This window comes from Syngnathus floridae, chromosome 17 (assembly GCF_059516105.1).
Source record: "Syngnathus floridae isolate MCC-2025c chromosome 17, RoL_Sflo_1.0, whole genome shotgun sequence".
Taxonomy (NCBI): Eukaryota; Metazoa; Chordata; class Actinopteri; order Syngnathiformes; family Syngnathidae; genus Syngnathus; species Syngnathus floridae.
In genome coordinates this window covers 9,648,346-9,666,996 of record NC_142429.1, presented here as the reverse complement: position 1 = coordinate 9,666,996, position 18,651 = coordinate 9,648,346, and the positions used below count along the sequence as shown (strand labels likewise).

The 18,651-nt window shown below is 41.4% G+C and overlaps 3 protein-coding genes across 5 annotated transcripts in view; 2 read left to right on the top strand and 1 right to left on the bottom strand.

The window, feature by feature from the left end:
- The window catches only part of grin2ba (glutamate receptor, ionotropic, N-methyl D-aspartate 2B, genome duplicate a), a 65,638-nt gene extending 52,010 nt beyond the window's left edge, over positions 1 to 13,628 (bottom strand). The window contains exons 1-4 of one of the 3 annotated variants that reach the window (XM_088358130.1): positions 13,294 to 13,628; positions 11,541 to 12,433; positions 6,586 to 6,692; positions 5,466 to 5,573 (exon numbers count right to left, since the gene is read on the bottom strand). In XM_088358130.1, the coding sequence (XP_088214256.1) occupies positions 5,466 to 5,492 (27 nt within the window). In that variant the 5' untranslated portion in view covers positions 5,493 to 5,573; positions 6,586 to 6,692; positions 11,541 to 12,433; positions 13,294 to 13,628. The remainder of the gene's footprint in view (positions 1 to 5,465; positions 5,574 to 6,585; positions 6,693 to 11,540; positions 12,434 to 13,293) is intronic. The other 2 variants (XM_088358129.1, XM_088358128.1) reach the window with 2 other exon arrangements.
- On the top strand, positions 13,360 to 14,905 carry fmc1 (formation of mitochondrial complex V assembly factor 1). Its single transcript, XM_088358143.1, has 2 exons — positions 13,360 to 13,568; positions 14,461 to 14,905. The coding sequence occupies exons 1-2, from the start codon at positions 13,440 to 13,442 to the stop codon at positions 14,662 to 14,664; spliced, it is 333 nt and encodes a 110-aa protein (XP_088214269.1). The 5' UTR covers positions 13,360 to 13,439; the 3' UTR covers positions 14,665 to 14,905.
- A 721-nt stretch (positions 14,906 to 15,626) lies between these two features.
- On the top strand, positions 15,627 to 18,613 carry LOC148384359 (heme-binding protein 1-like). The gene is made up of 4 exons (XM_088358139.1): positions 15,627 to 15,883; positions 17,334 to 17,472; positions 17,552 to 17,732; positions 17,802 to 18,613. Exons 1-4 carry the CDS (start codon positions 15,806 to 15,808, stop codon positions 17,977 to 17,979), a joined length of 576 nt encoding a protein of 191 aa, XP_088214265.1. The 5' UTR covers positions 15,627 to 15,805; the 3' UTR covers positions 17,980 to 18,613.
- The last annotated feature ends 38 nt before the right edge of the window (positions 18,614 to 18,651 follow it).

The following is an 18,651-nucleotide window of genomic DNA, read 5'->3' as shown; positions in this document are numbered from 1 at the left end:
CCGCTAACAACACGTATCAGCAGTGATAATTAACCAAGTGGCAGCATGTAGCGGTACGTTTGGCTCCTCCTGGCTGTTTTGTGCGAACTAATGGTGTTGACCCCAATGGCGCCGCACTCTGGTTTTTCCGAGTTATTATATTTATGCAACCGCTAAGCTCTCTGGCTATTTCACAATACTGTCAACCTTCAGCAGCTGTGCATGGCCAAAGCCTGCTGTGAACATATTCCATTTCTGAAAATTGAACAGTGAAGGCGAGGGAGAAGCAGACGAGTCAGAGAGGGGGGGGCAGGAGAAGCGAGGCCTGTATATTTTATTCAGCGGCAGCCGAGTACAATTCATAATCAACGCGGGCTGATTCACAGTTTTAATTAAAAAGAAGCCTCGTAGTGCCGGTCTTGATTTATGAAGACCCCGCCATGAGCTCCTATCCGCCACAGAGCGAGTCAACAGGGGGGAAAAGGGGGCGAGGACGGGAGCAGAAAGAACATAGAGATTTTGCGTGGAGGGGGAAATGTCTCGTTTCTCACAGCGAGGTGGTTGCGGGAGTTGGCACGTAACTCAGTGTGAGTGTGTCAGAGTGTGCACGTAAGCATATGTGGGGGGGGGGGGGGTCTCCATTTGATGCTGACTAAATCCACTTATGGCTTCATTTTAATGTCAACAATGTTTGGAATGAACATTTTGAAGAATTTTATGCATCTAATGCAACGGTCAAACGATTAAACTACTGAGTATGGCCAGCGTGGTTGTAAAATTAAAAAAGTTTATATATCAATAAAATACAACTATAAAAATAAAGAATGAAATTTACTTCCCCTTTGACAATTGAGCATTTATTTTCTTTTTTTGGCCAGTGAGTTTAAATACTGAGCGATTAGCTCCAGAAATAGTCTACTCCTGCATGAACATTTTATGATGCGTCACTTTGACCTGTGACTTGAGAGGGGAAAAAAAAAAAGGAAGGAAAGGAGTACAGCATCTATATTGGCTTTAAAATATTATGACTTGCAAAAAAAAAAATGGCCAGCGCTGCAATTTTTTTTTCCTGGACTGATGGAATTTACTTTGGTCTGACAGTAATGTTAAGTTCGTGTCTGCCACTGCCATTAGAGAATCCCTTGATAGAGAAATATCTTAATTAAAAACAAGTGATTTAGTGCGTACGTGCATGTGCGTGCGTGCGTGGTCAGAGCGAGGGAGGAAAATGTTGAAAAATAATAATAAATTGAGGAGCAGCACTAAGTTGTGTGTCGCTAACACATGACTAACTCTCAGAAGTGAGAAAAAGCATGGGAGACTTGATATGGTCATACGCTGTGCACACTTTGCAAGAACTAACACCTCTCGAGTAGCAGAAGGACACCGTCGTGTCTTAATGTGCCCCTCAAGGTTTGCCGACAGCAAAAACCAAATCGGCCGTTTGAGCAGCAAATTCCGATGTTGTCAGAGGTCAACTTGTGCTGACGGCTATTCTTGTACAATTCAAGCTACCTTAAAAAGGAATACATTGAAGCCGCTGTTGAAACATTTTACAATCTCTTTAAAAAAAATAATAATAATATAATAAAAAATATATATATATTTAAATTTTTCAATGTTCAAAGTAGCTTGAGTCAGCTTGTGCACGAAATCCGCAATAGAAACGAAGCTGAAATATAAATAAATAAATAAAAATTAAATAAAAACTCAATAAAATATAGAAACTAAGCTTTGCCTTGCCTGATGAGTCTGCTGAGTAAGTAAAACTTGTCTCACAATTTCACAACCATATTGGCGGATAATATACAGTATAGGAATGAGTCCATCACATCAATCCAAAGAAATATTACAATATTACTTTTAGGCCAAAATATTCACGATCAACGTCCCGCTTCATTCTTATCTTGGATCGTGATTTGTCAATTCCCGCCAGCCACTTTCAATAATATGAATCACCGTCCCACAAATTGAATTCTGTGCTGTATGTCATACAACAAAGCATGTAGCGATCATGTTTGAAGGTTGACTGCCGCTCTCCCCACCATTGACTATTATGAGTCTATTAAAATATGCTCAATGGAGCCTCTCACTGACTCATTGCTTTGTTTGCTATCACACAATCCAATTAGAAAATACTCATGTTTTAACAATGTAGTCGTATAATGATAAAAAGCATAATTATCGCGCGCTGTTTGGGTTAAATCAACTTTATTATTACCACGAGCTCGGGGGAGTGTCATCGTTCGTCATTTTATAGCGGAAGAATTTAAAAGCGCTTGCATAACTGAGCTCGCTGACAAAAAAGGAACACAACCTATGCAACTCACTCACCGCCAACCCAATTAAAATCTTCGACGTCAATGGCACTGAACGTCAGCAAATAATTGCATGTGAACTGCTTTCACAGCTGAACAATCGGGCGCTTGGAATATTCCGAAGTTCTGAAAACTTGTGATTTTTCAAGAATCAATAGAGGATGCAAAGAAGAGTGGATGGGATGCCAAGACAAGGTTGAACAATTACATGAGCGCTGCATCCTCTCCCCTCAGCTGCGCTGCACTCTTTCATCAATCAGACTGACAAAATCTATTGACGTTGTATCTCCCTCCATCTTTTTTTTGCGGCTCCACAACATTTTACCGCTTTACTATGTGCGCCGCAAAATCAAGCGATACTATTTATTTCCGTCGTGGTTTAATTATGTCGCGCGCTCCGCAGCGGCGGGACCTACAAATCTTTTGACAGTTTGTGGACAAAACCCCGCAGGGGAAGCATTAGCTTCCCACTGGGGAATTCTTCCCTTCACCTCCTGCTGGGTACTTTTTCCTTAACGCATTCTAATCAATAACTTTACGTTCCTGGCCCAATCCCAGCTAGGTCTCGGGAAGAGAGGCCGAGAGCCCTCCGAGCGGAAGAGGCTGCGGAGTTTGCTCTGCTTGGTTGAGGCCGCCTTAGCAAAGTGAGCATTAGCCGTGACATTTGAACAGGAGCGGTGGCTTTCTTGGCGTCCACCTCGTCTCAGCGAGCATTCGGGGATGGCTGAGGGTCAGTGGCCGTGCTTGAACGTTTCATCTTCAGCACGCTTACGAAACAGCGTATGATGCGCACGTCTTTGGAGAATACACTGATTTATTTGTCTAGTACGGCTTTTATAATAGCAAAGAACATACTGCTTAGCGGAGCTTAGATGAAGAGTTGCTATGACACAATTGATCAAAATGAAGAAGTGCATCTGATCAATCAAATACAGTAGGAGCAGACAAACATGACCGGGACCTGATGCTTCCTTCCTCCCTGCAGCTTTAGAAGACATGCCAGGAAAGCGCAGACGCCACCATGTTGAAAGTGCTACGCTCAGCTAAAGATTGACTCTGCGGGCTCTTTTCCATGTGACTTATGTTCCTGCTCATCTACTGGAGACAAGGATGAGTGACGCCCTATTGATCTGCCGTTTTGTGGCCCGATCGATATCACGCACGGGGAAAAAAAAAAAAAAAATCCCTCCCCCGCTTGAAGGTCCAGCTCAAGCATGTAATCTTACTGTCCGGATTTAATTACTATGGAGTGATAGTGACACTTGATGATAAACAATCAGTAGATATTTAGTCGCCGCTGCTTATTCAATTACAAGATAATTGAACAGCCCGGCAGAATTTGCTCTCCCCCAAAACTTTCTTTGAATACTTTTTAGATTTAATGAGATATGCCCACGCTGCTGTGCTCGCTATACTTTTTTTTTTTTTCTCGCCACTGTGTGACAAAAAGGCAACAGCGGCTCATGCACATCAGATGTTCGAACAAAGGAACAAGCACACTCAATCGCTGGGACCTCTTGTACTACCAACAAACAATGTCCTTTTTCCTCCCAGCCCCTTGAATTACATTCAATTTACAAGGACGTAGCAGAAAAAGAGAGAAAACAAGCTGATTTCAAAAAAAAAAAAAAAAAATTCCCTCCAAATCGGCGCATTCAGCATTAGAAGGCCGCACTGGACTGAAGACAGTTTATCAAAGGATGACAAATACGTACAATAAATACTTAGCCCATGGTTGTCATTCCATATAAAAATTGAGCATTAAAGGTATATTATTCAAACTGGATATGAATGGTGACGCATAATTTACTGTTAAGTGGATTCGGTAGAAAAATGAGTCGCGCGCTCGGTTAATGAAAGCGGTGACATGATAAAGAGTCGAAATCCTATTACGGTTTCAGAACAGAAACATTTTTAAACATCAGGGGTCACGTGACTACATTTGAACCGTTTCTTTGTCGCTGTGTCATATCGTTTATTCAAGTTTGGATTTGAAAATTTGACGGGGGTATGAATCATGTTAGGCTTGAATTAATAACACAAGATCTGTTACAAAGTTAGGCTAGTTCATTAGGGACTAGCTTGCACGGGTCCAAATCTGATTTTCCCTTATTGCATGTGAGTCAGCGAAGAATTATGGTGGCCTTTAGGCGAGCAACATCTTTTATGATGAAGCGCTCCATGTTGATAAGTAGAGATCAGCAACCTGCATTTCAGCAGAAACAATTTGTAATAATAACTAAAGCACCTTCAAGGCATATAATTTACATGTGTAGCCTCAAATAAGATAGCGATTAAAAAGCTCCAAACTTTAAATTAAATTAAATAATATTTGAAAATATATTTGAAGACCACCGAGCTTCAGCCAATGGACCCTTAGGTGCCCCCGAACCTCAATTTGAAAATCCCTAAAGTGTCCATCTTAAAATTTGACTCATTCTGAACTCGACTACTTTATCAAAAGTATATTCACAATTGAGGCTTGTAAGCTGTATTAATGTACTAATTAAAAAGCTCTGATGATAGAATTGTTTCAGGGAAAAAGTCCAAGCTACATTAAGGTAACTCCACAGGGTGACGCTATATGATCAGACGCCACTAAATAGGCCCATAGCTCTAAAATCCCGCCATTAGTGCCACTTTTCTTTCCTCCCTCCTCGGAAGGAGAACGCCTCTTGATGCGATGCAACGACGCAGTTAATTCATCTATATGGTAATGTTTCATGATGTAAGCCGGTTGTAGGCGAGGTGCAACGTCAGCATTAGCCGATGGAGCTGCGTGACTTTCAGCTAATGACAGAAGGCCGAGGCGGAGGCACTTCATTACCCCCCCCTCCTTCTTCAGTCGGCCAAGGCGGACGATTAAGTAACAGGACAACGGCCGTTTCTCTCTTTCGTGAATGAAAGAACAAACAGTCGGCGAAAGACAACACAACGACACATCGGCGCTCGGCAAATCCTTTAACCGGTGGCTGAAGCGTCATGCAAACGAGGGTCGATAGGTGATGGATCAGGTGAAGTGGCATTGATCAAAGTGCACGCTGGGCGAAAAACCCGGGATTAAACCGCTCCACCTTGAACCTTGAGGCGAAATCTTAAGCGCACAGCGAGAAGCAAGAAGGTCGAGGGACGAGGCCGCGACATCAAGACACATGGGTTTGGTCTTACCTTGCGTTTTGTGGGCCAAACTCTCATCCCCTCGTCTCAGAAGTAGCATGATGGTGCAGGCTGGGCCTCCTCTCTCCCTCTCATAGCCTCTGACTGAGGGAGGCTGCACTACAATGCACATAAGACAGGAGATGATTATTGATCACTGGCGAGTATCTTAAAAGCTCAATGGAACACAGATGGAATAGAAAGAAAGATGGCATCCATAATGGATAGGAGAAATGTATTCTAATTAAAGCTGAACAATTATTACAATGGAGTAGAATGAAATTTTTTGATCGCTAAGGTTTTTTGTGCTTCATTTTAGTTGTTTGGTAAAATTTGGTGAAATTGTCGTAGTGAATTTTTAAAGACTGCATTTACTTTGTTTACAATTCTAATTGAAGTCAATAAACTGACTTTCATATTAGTTGGTGGTTCGTTTCCCTTTATTTTAGAGCGAGACTAACTAAAATATTCAAGTATAATAAATCTGAAACGCCCTGGTTTTTTTTTTTGCAAAAGATACATGGAATAAAACCTCAAAAACAATAATCGTAATATTTGGGGGTCACAATTACATCATTTTTCAATATCCTACATCCCTAATTCCAATGATTCTTAAGCAAATAAAATCCTAAAATGCATCAAAAATGTTATTTTTACCAAATGAACTAGAGCAGCTCAACAACATGAAAACATGACATAACATTATGACCGGTGAATATATTTTGTGAACACTATTTGTTTTAGTTTTCATCATCAAGAGATAATTAACTGAGCTCGGGACAATTTGTTATGTCACGTCACCGCGATTGTGAATTACTCTGCGAAGATGGAATCATTTCAACGAAGGGACACGTCTCATAAATTTGAATGATACCATCTGTCAACATCATCACCCAATTAATAGAAAGATGACTTTAATTAACTCCGAAAAGGATCAAAGATAACATTTCGAATAGAAAATTAAGTATTATTTTTTTCGCAACAGGGCTTTATGTGCACTTTCATTCATGATTAATTAAATGACACCTCTTCGTCTTATTAGTATGCAGGCTAAATATACGTTTCTAAGTCAAAAAAAAAAAAATCAGAGTACATTTGGAATGACGTGGTTGGTTTAGCTTGGAGAACTCACAGCAATTTAAGGGGGGAAAGCAGCAATTTCAAGGAAAATGTACTCCACGGGAGCAGCTTCTCTTCTCCTCGCTGCGGCAGCGTCGGGCTGACGTCTGCCAGTCTGCTCTTAAAATAAAAAAAAAAAAAAAAAGGGGGAACAAGAAGGACAGGAGGTTACCGAAGGGTCGCGAACACTTTCAAGAGCCTTTAGTGCCTGCTGCGACATTTGACCTGCCGCCTTTCACTTAGTATGACTTAAGAAAACATACGTCAATGTGAAAACAGTTCCCCATTGTGTTATTTGCTTTAAAATAAAATCAGGCCACTTCTCAACAAGAAAGAAAAAAAAAAAAAACATTCAGGCTTAATCTGTTTAACTGCGTCTCATAACTCCCTGTAGTAAACTGTGCGGTTGTGTGTGGAAACTGGCAAAAAACTGCTGAGTGGACTCAAAAAAGCAAAACCAGTCCAATTGGGTAAATTATACATTTTTTTTTTTGCTCCAGATGTTCAGTAGCATTAAATTGTCTCCGCTTTCATTGCCAACGACGACTAATAAGGGGCGCTTATCAAATCTGCTTATGCATGGCTGACAAATGGAAGGACAACATTTATGTGGATTGACGCCGGTTTCAGATGAGACAACTGGACCTGGCTGGCGCTCACCTACACAGACTGCAGCCACTGAATTTGGGAATACAGGTAGTCTTCGGTTTTTGGCCAGACATTTGAAGCTATTTTTCATGCTGACTACTCAAATGACTGCCTCCACCAAGGCTTTAATTCATCACCTGCAAAGTCAGTGGGTGGATGGACGATCTGAATAAAGAAAAAAAAATCCAGCATGACCCAGCATTAATTGGATATAATTGAATTTATATACATTCTGACGCTATTCTTGCTCAGTTTATTTTTAGTCATTTTGTCAAATTAATTCTGAACCTCTGATAGTTTTTTTTTTTTTTTTTTTAAACTCTCAATCCATGCCAACAGTATTGATTTAAGTTCCGAACAAAAGGCTGCTGAAGTCTCCATCATTTTTGACTTTGTCTATATCTCCGAAAGTTGACGTTGTCATCCTATCGGTTATCTGGAATTTGAGTGCATGACAGTCAGCATTTTCTCGTGCAGACTGCACAGCTTCATTTTCTTATCTCCGAGAAAGTTCTCTCTTCTTTGATCCGCCACAATGTGGTCGGAAATTACACATGATTAGTTTGAATTGAAAGTAGCCAGGCGGTAGAAGAACATCAATGGTACAACGACTGCGCGAATACAAAAGCCGCATCTATGAAAAGGCACGCCAATAAATACAAGCAATTGTTAAGAAAAATCCATTCAGGATTCAGATCAAAATGATGACATGTTTGTCCTGATGAATGCAAACTAACAAAGCCAATCCAACCGAGCAAACTTGACACTCGTCTTTATTTTGCCAAAATTCGCAAGAATGCAGTCCATACTTGACGAAATTATTCATTTACATATGTCAGTGAATATTAAACATGTCTGCGGGGTAACAGATTGTCCTTTTCATATTTAATAGATCGATGGGCCACACAAAAAGTCACGCAACAGTTAAACGAAACAAACATACACAACACAAGCTATGAAAAGATCAACTCATTTAAAACACCCAGACTCTTTTATCTCGTACAAATGCCGCAAATGATCTTAAATGTTACGATTACGCTCACTCGTCTTTTCTCACCAACAGCGTCTGCATCGATTCAAGTCTTTTAATCAGCTCTGATGAATTATTGAGCAGCCCCTTTTTTATATATATATATTAGATTATGACCTATATTCAGTCTGCTTGAAAAGATCGTGCCAATAAAGTCCAGATTTAGTTTTGAAGTTGGCTTCTTGTCCCACATAAGCTTTAATCACTGAGCAAGACACATCCATGTCGCTCTGCAGATGTAATCATTCATTTAAGACGGCAAGTTCTTCTCAGGGTTTTTTTTTTTTTTCCACGCTGCCCCGCATAGCCAAGTGCTCAATTTGTGCCGGTTTAATTAAGGCTGATCTAGTACTCAGACCTCGACATGTGATACGTCTCATAGGAAGAACACGGGGAGGAAAAGGAAGCAGCATGAGATTAGTATTCTCCTGCTGTCTCCCCTCTTGGCCTGTTTATCAATGAAGATCATGTCTATGAAGGCTCTTCAGGCACACTTGTTTTCCACAACACCTTCTTGAGCGGTTTTTAAACTCTAAACACTGCCAGGGGTATTAATCATGAATTGTTTTTTATTTTTACAACAAAGCTGAAAGTGTTCTATTGACAAATACTAGCATCATCTTGAACTATGTTTGTGAAAGGGAAAACAAGTTTAGCATTCGTACTCTACACTATAACAGCCCAAATCGAAGTTGTAAGAAAAATATATATATATTTGGGCATAGCGTCATATTATTACAGATGCATGCCAGGCCAGTAGATGGCAGTGTCACTGAATCTTTTCCATGCGTTGGAGAATTTCAACATGAATGTCGGCCATTTTGTTTTTCTGTTTCCACAGAAACCTTATTCAAACAAACTTCAAAAGGGCATTATCAACTAAATCAACATCCATAATGACATTTTCTCTTTTATAGTTGTCATAATAGAGACAAAAAGATTCACATCGCAGTGAAAATTTCAGCAAAATAGTCTCTATTCTCGCTCATAGCCTTGAAGGGCTTGTTGAGCCGTGTGCCACAGAGGCGCAGCCGAGTTTGCACTCCAAACGTCCATTTTGCATCGCAGCAGCTGTGACAAACAATTTGCTTCTCGATACCGCAGTCGGTTCAGTCACACGTGCATCTACAGAACCGAGGACAATGGGGTAATGATCCCGACGTTATGAGAGCAGGTCCCAGGTACGGTCATAACCTTGACTGCAGACAAACACGCACGCACGCAATATAAATCCAAACTGATGTCAACGACAGGAGAGTTAATCAGAGAAAAGGGGTCAATCACGGCTGAACCTTTGATGGATGTTTGTGACTCTCTGTGTGGGTGTGTGTGTCTGTCAAAAGTAAGAGTGGGTGTGAAAGCACATTTTGCATCCGACACACTGAACATCTCATTCGACGGGATGCCGAGTTGCTCTCACATTTTGCAAGCCGATAAAATGATTGCGTTGAGCTCATGCCCATGCATGACTATTTATGGATGTCATTTTATTAGGCATTGCGGCCAATTGGGAAGGCGGAATCACAAGGATGCAAAAAAAAAAGCTTTTGCTTGTATGGGTGAGGATAAGTGCTAATCAGGCGGATGGCAGGAAACAAACTATGAATGTTTACATCCCTTGCTCCCCGTTACTCTTGCTATACTGCAGACAGAAACTAATCAAAAATAGCAATTCAACTACTTACATTAGTCATCTCTCACACACACGCAAAAAAAAGCCCAATAGATTTATATGAATAATCTAAATATTTTTATGATAAAGTCATTATCCAAAAGATTGCAAGGCAAAAACAACATGAGTGAATTTCAAGCAATGTACTCACCTATTGGATAAAAATAATATAACTAATAAAAAATAGTTGGTTGGAGCAATTGAAAGAATCAGTATTACGTTATCAATTAGACAAAATATGCTGCTTGGGGTCTTCAGTCCATTAGTAAAATCCCACAAAGGAAAAAAAAGAAAGAATATGTCAAAGCAGCTTCAGCCCATTAAGGAAAGAAAATCCCTTGTCAGATTTTTTTTTTTTTAAACGTTTGGAATTAGATATCCAGGATTTAAAAAGGTAATTCCACAGAAAGAAAGAAAAAGAGCTCCATCCAGAATACCCTTATGGGGGTAACAGTTTCCCACTTGTCATTATCTTCATGTAGTGGGCAGAGAAAACATTAAAGTTCCCCTAGAGAAATGGGAATACAAAAAAAAGTGAACAAAAAAAAAAAAGGAGTTGTGTGACTGTCTTCACTTTGCTATGCATCTGTTGGTTGTTTTGACTCTAACGCATAACTCAGACACTCTCTCTCTCTCTCACGACACACTCAAATAATCTTGGTTTTCAATTCACCACATTCACTCCCACCCCCCCAAAAAATCAAACAGAATTTCATTAACCATCTGTTCACTGGATAGCAAAAATAACCCTAAATAAATATAACACAACTAAATTGCATCACAATTCTGCCAAGTGATAAAAGACAACGTATGCATGGTTGGACATGACATTTTTTTAAGATGCTGGATGAGCAAAAGAAATTGAAATGAATTAATATGTGGATCATATGAGATGATGGATCGAAAGAAATATGGATGTCAAGGGACTAAAAATAATAATAATTACAAGGAAAAGGAGAGAGAAAAAAAATCTTCTGCAAGATGAAAGCTTTTTTTTCCTTCTAGTCCATTGTCTTTCAAAGCTTGTGTCAGTCTGTCTGCAGGAACAAGTCAGTTGAGAGCGATATGAGATGGAACGTGGGTGTGTGTGAGAGGGGGGGGGGGGGGGGGGGGCAGGAAAGTGTTGAAACACAGATGACAGCCAAAGTGAACACACAGCTTGTCTCGAAGTATCCATGCACACAGTTTGACCTTCACATGACTAACTTGTCTGCAAAGCTCATTTTATTTCCAAAAATGATGATCAGTCAATGATGGAAACGTCCTCCATTGAACAGATGTCTCTTATTGGGCATGGCGGGCGGCACATGGGAGGGAGGAAGCTGTGAGACATTTTCCATGTTTAATGAAGGCACAAGAGCAGACTTTTTTTTTTTTTGCAGTAGCATAGAAATGACAATGCTGCTGGAATGTGGTTTGATGACGATGGGCAAGAGGAAGGCGGTCCTTGCTTGGGGTTGTAGTCAAACAGAACAAAAAATATATATATAACAGAATGATATGGAGGCAATAATATGTCAAAGTGTGCATAGTAAATGCACGCGACAGACCTTCGGAAACATTGCTAGCACAAGAAAACGAGACTTGGTGACAGACACTAAACACCAAATAGACCTACCTATGGTTAGATTTAAGAACCGCCCAAAAAAGGATGCATAGGATGGAAGGAAGGGGGGAAAAATAGGAGGAGGGGTAGAGAAAGGTATAAAAGTAACAAAGTAGAAAAAAGAGGGGAGCCGATTAAAATGTCTTCATCGTGGGGAAGGGAATTAGCACATTTGGCGGCTTCGAAAAGTAGCCAAAGTTATGAGTGGACAATGAGCGGCGTCGAGAGGAGGAGGAGGCGGCGGTGGTGGCAGCGAGGGGAGGAGGGAGCGTGGGCTGCACAGGGAAAGAAAGAAAGGGCTGGAGGTGAAAGCAATTGAGAGAGGAGAAAGAATTAATGATGAGGGGGTAAAAGAAAGGATAAAAAAATGGGGGGGGGAAAAATCCCCTTCCTCCTTCTTCTTTCCCGTCTCTCTCCCCCTCCTTGTCTGGCTCATAAATAGAAAAAATTGTTGACCAGGTAAATGGCAAAATAGATGAGCAGACAGAGAAGTGAGAGAGCCAGCAAATGAACAGACAAAGCACCTCCCAGCAGCGCGATGAGGAAAAAAAAGAAGAGAAAGCGAAAGATAAAAGCAAATACTCCAGTGGCCTCCGTCGTCTCCAGTTTATGTGTGGAAGGGGGGCTTGGCGAGTTGTTCCCCTTCCCCTCCTGCCTTCTGCTCTCTTCTCTCGCTCTCCCCCAAAAAAGCTTCCCATCCAGATGAGGAAAAAGCAGGCACAGGTGTCCTCTGTCCCTCAACTCTGCTTGGACGTGGGCTGCCACTCGCACAGGTAAGACATTGTTGCAGCAGCAACACACAGTGGGAGGAGGAAAAAAGGCGTGCAGGGGGGGCTGCTGCTAGTCAAGCACTGAGGGAAAGATGTGAAGCTGGAATTGCTCTGTCTCCCCTCTCCCGCCCATCCCTGCGAAAAAGATGGGAGGAAGGGAGGTTCGCTCGCTTGCTCGCTCTCTGCATTAGTATTCATTGAAAGAGTGTGCGAGAAAGCGAGCAGAGGGGAGCCTGCAAATGTCGAGGAACCCAACTGGTGTGTGAAACTGACAGGAGAATGGCTCCCTCTAGTGGCCTTTGGCAGTACATATGCTTGGATAAGGTGGCAAGCGATTACTTGGCAGAGTTAGGAGATAGATGCAAGTTAAAAAGTAAGATACAAGGGTTGAACTTTCATTTTTCAAGCAAGTCAAGTCGAGTACACATCACTTGGGTCATAAATCAAATAAAAAATGTGGCTTTGACACAGCATAAAGTGAAGTGATTAAAAAAGTTGTTTTCCACTGATTACAACAAAAAAGACAGTATAAGTGGAAAGAACAACAACTTTATATTTAGAAAGAGATGACAAAAACTAAATTTATAACAGTTAACAAGATTCGCAGGTTAGTTGAGTTATTTAGATTTTGCCAGGACTGTTATTTATCTTTAACAGAGATTATGCCCCCCCCCCCTTTACAATGTAAACATTAATAAAGTTACGACTATTTTAAAAAACACATAACATAGACCAACATGGTTTTGTGTCGTTTTCCTTTTATTTTATTTTATTTATTTTTTTAGAACGAGTAGGCTATAGGAAACACTTTAAGTGGTTTTGTTTGTCGCTTAAATGTAACGTGAATTCGCATAGCCCGACTTCGACAGTGTACATATAAGTACCAAGAGTTTATTGTGTTAAAAACGCAATTTCAACTGACAACAAAAAAACAAATAGTGTAACTTTTGTGACAATAAGCAACAAAAAGCACGTATTCTGGAAAAATGTATTACCTTTCTCCGTCGAGAAAACGTCGAGGTCTGACAGCAAGCCAGGTGTTTCTGTGGCGCTCTTGAGTGCTCGATTGTGCGACGTTTGATTAAGTTGGTCTGGTTGCGGAGTGCAGACATCGCTCTCCGATCAAAACATTTATCTAAAGATGGCAGCGTCTTCATCTTCCTTGCGCATCTACAGGGGGATTCTCAAAGAGTTACGAGCCATGCAAGGGCAAACTTATAAGCAGTCGCTGGCGTATAACTACGTAACCGATCAATTTCGCAAAAATCAGGCAAGTTTTCTCTTTCCTGCAGTTCTACTTTTGCCAGCTAACTTTTCTTAATCAATACACATTTAGTGGTATTTTTTCCATTTGTTAAATGCGTTTTGTTATTTTAATAATATTTAAAACACCATGTACACGTATGGCCATATTATATTGTGACTGCAGCGCAACCCAAGGGCATGCTAACAGCTAACAGCTAACATTGCAGCCTAGTAGTGTTACCCAACGTGGATTCTTGACTGGACACTTTAGCACACATGCACACTGCATTAGCATCCAGTTTAGCAGAAACATCTAAATTTAATCGTTACTAGGATAACTGCACTTATTACAGTCAATTGAAACCCCTAAATTGTCTTTTTATTTAGTGTCTTGTAATTGACTTGAGATGAGTGCAAGGCTCCTGCTCACCTTTGACCCTAAAGGGGGAAAATGTACAAGTGGAAGGATTAATGGTACATTCAAACACAGTGACGCTGCCCGTTGAAATGAAACATTTAGATAGTTAAGCATATAGGCTTAAAGCTTAAATTATGAACGCTTGAGCGAACAAGGCTCACCACGGTGGCTGAATGCATGTGCAGTGATGCACAACAGCTAGGGGGAAGACTCGAGCCTGTCAGTGTGTATTTGTTAAAGCTCCAAAAATGGCCCAGGGACATTATAATGTATACGCGAGATCATCGGGACTGGAGCAAATGCTTAATGTCAGCATCACTTGCTTTAGCAGATGAAGCAGAATATTGTTGACTCAGAAAAGCTGGTAATGATTGTGTATCTGTTGTTAATGTCACTTCATTTGCCACATCCTGGCTCCCTGCCCCCACTAATGTCCTTTTCGTGTCAGTTGTAATTAATAAAAAGTGCCGGGGTTTAAATCAATTCTTCTCTGCTGCAGGTGACGGGTGAGAGGCATTGCCGTGCCCAGCAGGAGGCGCTCCATGCTTCACAAACCTACCTGTGTCTGCTGGCAGCTTCCAGGAACCACCAAATCCTGCATAACCTCTACCATGGAAAGGAAGAGTGCAGGACTGAAGAGGCGGCGGGTCTGGTGGGGCTCAGGTTGCCTACTCAGCCAGGAGGCAAAGGCTGGGAGAAGTGAAGGCTGCACGGGGACCGATGGAAGAACTGATGCCTCATGAACAGCAACCTTCAAACGGACTATGTGTTATTAGAGAAGAGTAAAGGCTGTGGACTCTGCCAGGGAGGAAACGTTTGGAGAAAGCGTTCTAAATAAATGTACCCAACAATGTATTTACTTTGGTCCTGCAAATGTTTTTAAATATTCAAAAGCAGTGGCAGGCAACTATTCTACTTTCTCAATTAAACTATTCATTGCTTAATATTTGTTTTCCTTCCTTTCGAATCCAAGGCATGATTAATGGTTATTATTTCAACCACCATTATAACGTCGTCATAAATTCAGTTTCAAAATGGAAACTTTCTATTTGAGAATTCAAGTCACAAAGCTACAAACAAGCCATCAGTAAAGTTGTCCCTCGCAGCTAACGGAGGTCGGTCCATTCATTGCTTTCTCACTTTGCCCACAGTGACACCAGTCACAGTTTTCCATTGCACTGTTTTTCCATTAATCTCTCTTTCTCTGCCCCCCCCCTGCAACCCGCTGATGACTAACATTGCTTTCAAAGTCAATTTAAAAAGAATGCCCCCAAAGCCGAGCAAGTCACTGCGACACCAGGAGTAAGGCAAGTAACTTGTGCATTGGCCACATTCTACACACTCAATGCATTGTGACAAACCAAAGCCTTGTGTCCCAATTAATAATGCACAAATAAACGTGAAAAAAACTATACATATAAAGTAGAGCATAGAGATAACAAATATAGATAATATCGCCCCATCCATTGCAATGCTTGTTTTCTCTGCTTTGCTTATTTTGCATTTCAACAGAGTGTGAATGCTTTTTCCAGTTTGTGCCTGTGTGTAAATGTAGAGCGAAAAGACAAGTGTGAGAAAGGCGGAGGCACTGAGAGTGGAGAGTGGAGTCTCTCTCTCTCTCTCTCTCCCTCCCTCACTCACTCAAAAAGAAAAAAAGACAGCGAGGCAGCGAGCATCTCTAACTTGTGGCCGCGGAAGGCGCACAGAAGGATGAGTTGATGAGGAAGCAGTAAGCCGAGAAGTGGCGTGCACGTTGAAGAACCGAGTGGATACCTAAAACATTTGGAGTCGAGAGACATTAGGGTGACAAGAAGAAGGGAGCGTCAAAGAGTGAGAGGTGCGACATGTTTGGAATGCTCAAAAATTCGCTTTTTGGAAACACGGAGGAGACGGAATATAAACTGCTGAGCACGGAGACCAAGGTAAAAAAGGAATCGGCACATTTTCAAACTCATCATGCAAACTATGAGACTAGAAGTAAATATAGATTCTCATTAGCCATGTTTAGTAAAAAAATATCTATATTTAAATTATTCTATTGTATTTCTTATGCAAGCTAGACGTATGCACGCGAGCTACCTGAGCCCGTTTGTGGTCAACCTCCTGGCTCACATTATTCACATGTACTGAGCTCACACAGCGATGACATCACAAGGAAGGCCGTGACCTTTTCTCATCTCTGTCATCCTTCTTGGCTTCATCATCTCCATATATTGAAGAGAATGCCATGGAAAGCGAGCGTTGGTGTGTTAACTCTGGCGATGCCCGGCAGCTACTTGTTGTCCATGTGCTCTTTTGACTCACTACGAGTGCAAGGAGGCATGCATGCTTTGGTGATCATCTGTTGGGAGTTCTGAGGCCAGATTTAGGCTTTGGGGGATGCAAGGCTGATTTTAATAACTCACTCATGGGGTCATCCACCTTGGTCTGCTATTGGCAAGAGCGTCTGACGTGTTGTTGTTTACGAACTTTTGCAAAGTCGTTAAATTGAATGACCAAATCTGGACTAAAACTAGATTCTCCAAAAATTGACTCGGTTTCTTTGGAAACGAGCAGCTGATTTTACAACCATCAAATCTCTAAACTGGACTCAAGTTTAAACAACCGATACGGAAATCAGAGATTGTTACCGAAACCCTCGGACACCCATCTGACACCTTCCATACTTAATTAAAACTGAGAAGAAGTACAGAGGAGCAACCTGGTCCAGACGTGATGTAATTAAAAGACTAAATAACACAACATGACCAGCGATTTACTCTTCATTTTTACATTTAAACTGCTGAATAAATAGCATTTGAATGACCTTTACATTCCTACACTGGCAACCTTGGACAAAAAAGTGATTTCCTGCATGTGTAATTATGCAATGAAGCCACAGAAGCCCCTCAAAACGTATTAAGGTCACAATTGCGTAGCGATGGAGCAGCGTGGCCACGTTCCGCATTAACCCCTGGAAATCACATGAAAAGACGCTTGCATCATGGTAACAGTGCGCTGGAGGCTGAAGGGGGGGGGGGGGCAAGTTGTGTTTTGCCTGCGTTATGTAACATTGTGTATCTCTGGCCTATTATAATGTGTAGCCTGACTGAACCCACTGCGGCAGCAGGAGACATTAAATCACATCAGAGGAAAACGTGTTGTCCTCTGGATGGTTTTATCCGGGCCGCACTTGTTTGGCACAAGCACGTATGTGCAATTGTGCAAACACAAACATACATGTGCACACGCTAAAAGCTTTGAAGGGCAACCTGTGTTAAGCTAGTCAACCTCATGGCTGACCTAAATGTTATTCATTAAACTTGGGTTTTGGGTTGAGAAAAAAAATTTGCACATGGAGTCACTCATGCCGAAATCCTTCCACATCTCTAGGATGGCGTAAGCTTCGAGGTACGGCGTTACGACGCCGCTAAATACGCTGTCGTTTCCTCGGAGGGACGCACTTATGACCAGGTGACAGGCGAGCTGGTGAGGAAGCTCCTCATGTATATCGGTGGAAGCAACGAACAAGGTAGGAACTTTTCCCATGAAAAGCGACGTACAAATTGTGGCAATCAATTTCGATATACTATTATTCTTTTCTCAACAAGGTGAAGCCATGGGAACGGCAGCCCCGACTATTATCACCGTCTACCCTCGCAACGACGGCGTTCTGTCCCGTCGTCTGGTGGTTGCCATCCGCATCCCTACCGTCTACCAGCAATGCCCTCCAACACCTACGGACACGACCGTTAAAGTTGAGGAGCGGCCTGGCATGACCGTCTATACACTGTGAGTTATTTTTTTAGTCACAACAAACCACAGAATTCAACTACGATTTTTTTTTTTTTTTTCCCACAGGCAATTTGGAGGATTTGCAGGTGAGAGCGAGTTCCGAGCAGAAGCTTTGCGTTTGACACGCACCCTCGGCGAGACGGCGCCGTTCCAGCGCAAGCAATACTTCTGTTGCAGTTACGACTCGCCAATCAAGCCCTACGGACGGCGCAATGAGGTGTGGTTTATACAGGAGGAGCCGTAGAAACTCATTCTGACCGCTTCACTGACACTCGATTCAACTGAGAAAACAGACGGTAATGTCACTTCAGTATTGTGCTTCTCTTTACACGAAAGAAAACAAGTGTAGTATGTTTGTGAATCCAAAAATGTACTGTGACTTGTGTATTTGTGTGCATAACAAAAGGGAACACTAAAAAAATATATATGCATACCTCACTTCTGCTTAGCAGTAATGTAGCATTATTTGTTAGTCCCAAATTAGATTATTAGCTAGTTTTTTTGTTGTATAATTAGAGATGACTATTGGGAGCGCTGTGTATTTTTTCAGGTTGTAGTAAGATCAACACAAATGCAGTTTATCGTAGCGAGCAATTTCCGATTCTTTAATTGGGAACTGGAAATTAAGTGGACGTTAAGCCATAAAGTTGTGTTTCTCATGAGTGAATGGTGCCGTAAATTTTTAGCCGTTTGTTTTGTGATCATTCGCGATGGCAATTTGAAGTTAAAAACTGCAAAGCATTTTTCATGTCGTTGTGCATTATTCATATTTATTTACATCCCTAAAAATATTACTGTGATACATCTGTTGTGTGGTTAAAACTGTAAGGGTTCAACTTGTCTGTGGGAAAATAATAAAAATGGTTGAAATAGTCGTATTAACAAGGCTTTTTTTTTTTTTTTTTTTTAAAAGTGA

Excerpts from the sequence above, each read along its gene's own strand:
- fmc1 (XM_088358143.1), top strand. The coding sequence starts at position 13,440 with ATGGCAGCGTCTTCATCTTCCTTGCGCATCTACAGGGGGATTCTCAAA. Across the intron at positions 13,569-14,460 it reads ATCAATTTCGCAAAAATCAG|GTGACGGGTGAGAGGCATTG; the intron begins GCAAGTTTTCTC and ends TCTCTGCTGCAG.
- LOC148384359 (XM_088358139.1), top strand. The coding sequence starts at position 15,806 with ATGTTTGGAATGCTCAAAAATTCGCTTTTTGGAAACACGGAGGAGACG. Across the intron at positions 15,884-17,333 it reads TGCTGAGCACGGAGACCAAG|GATGGCGTAAGCTTCGAGGT; the intron begins GTAAAAAAGGAA and ends CCACATCTCTAG. Across the intron at positions 17,473-17,551 it reads CGGTGGAAGCAACGAACAAG|GTGAAGCCATGGGAACGGCA; the intron begins GTAGGAACTTTT and ends TTTCTCAACAAG.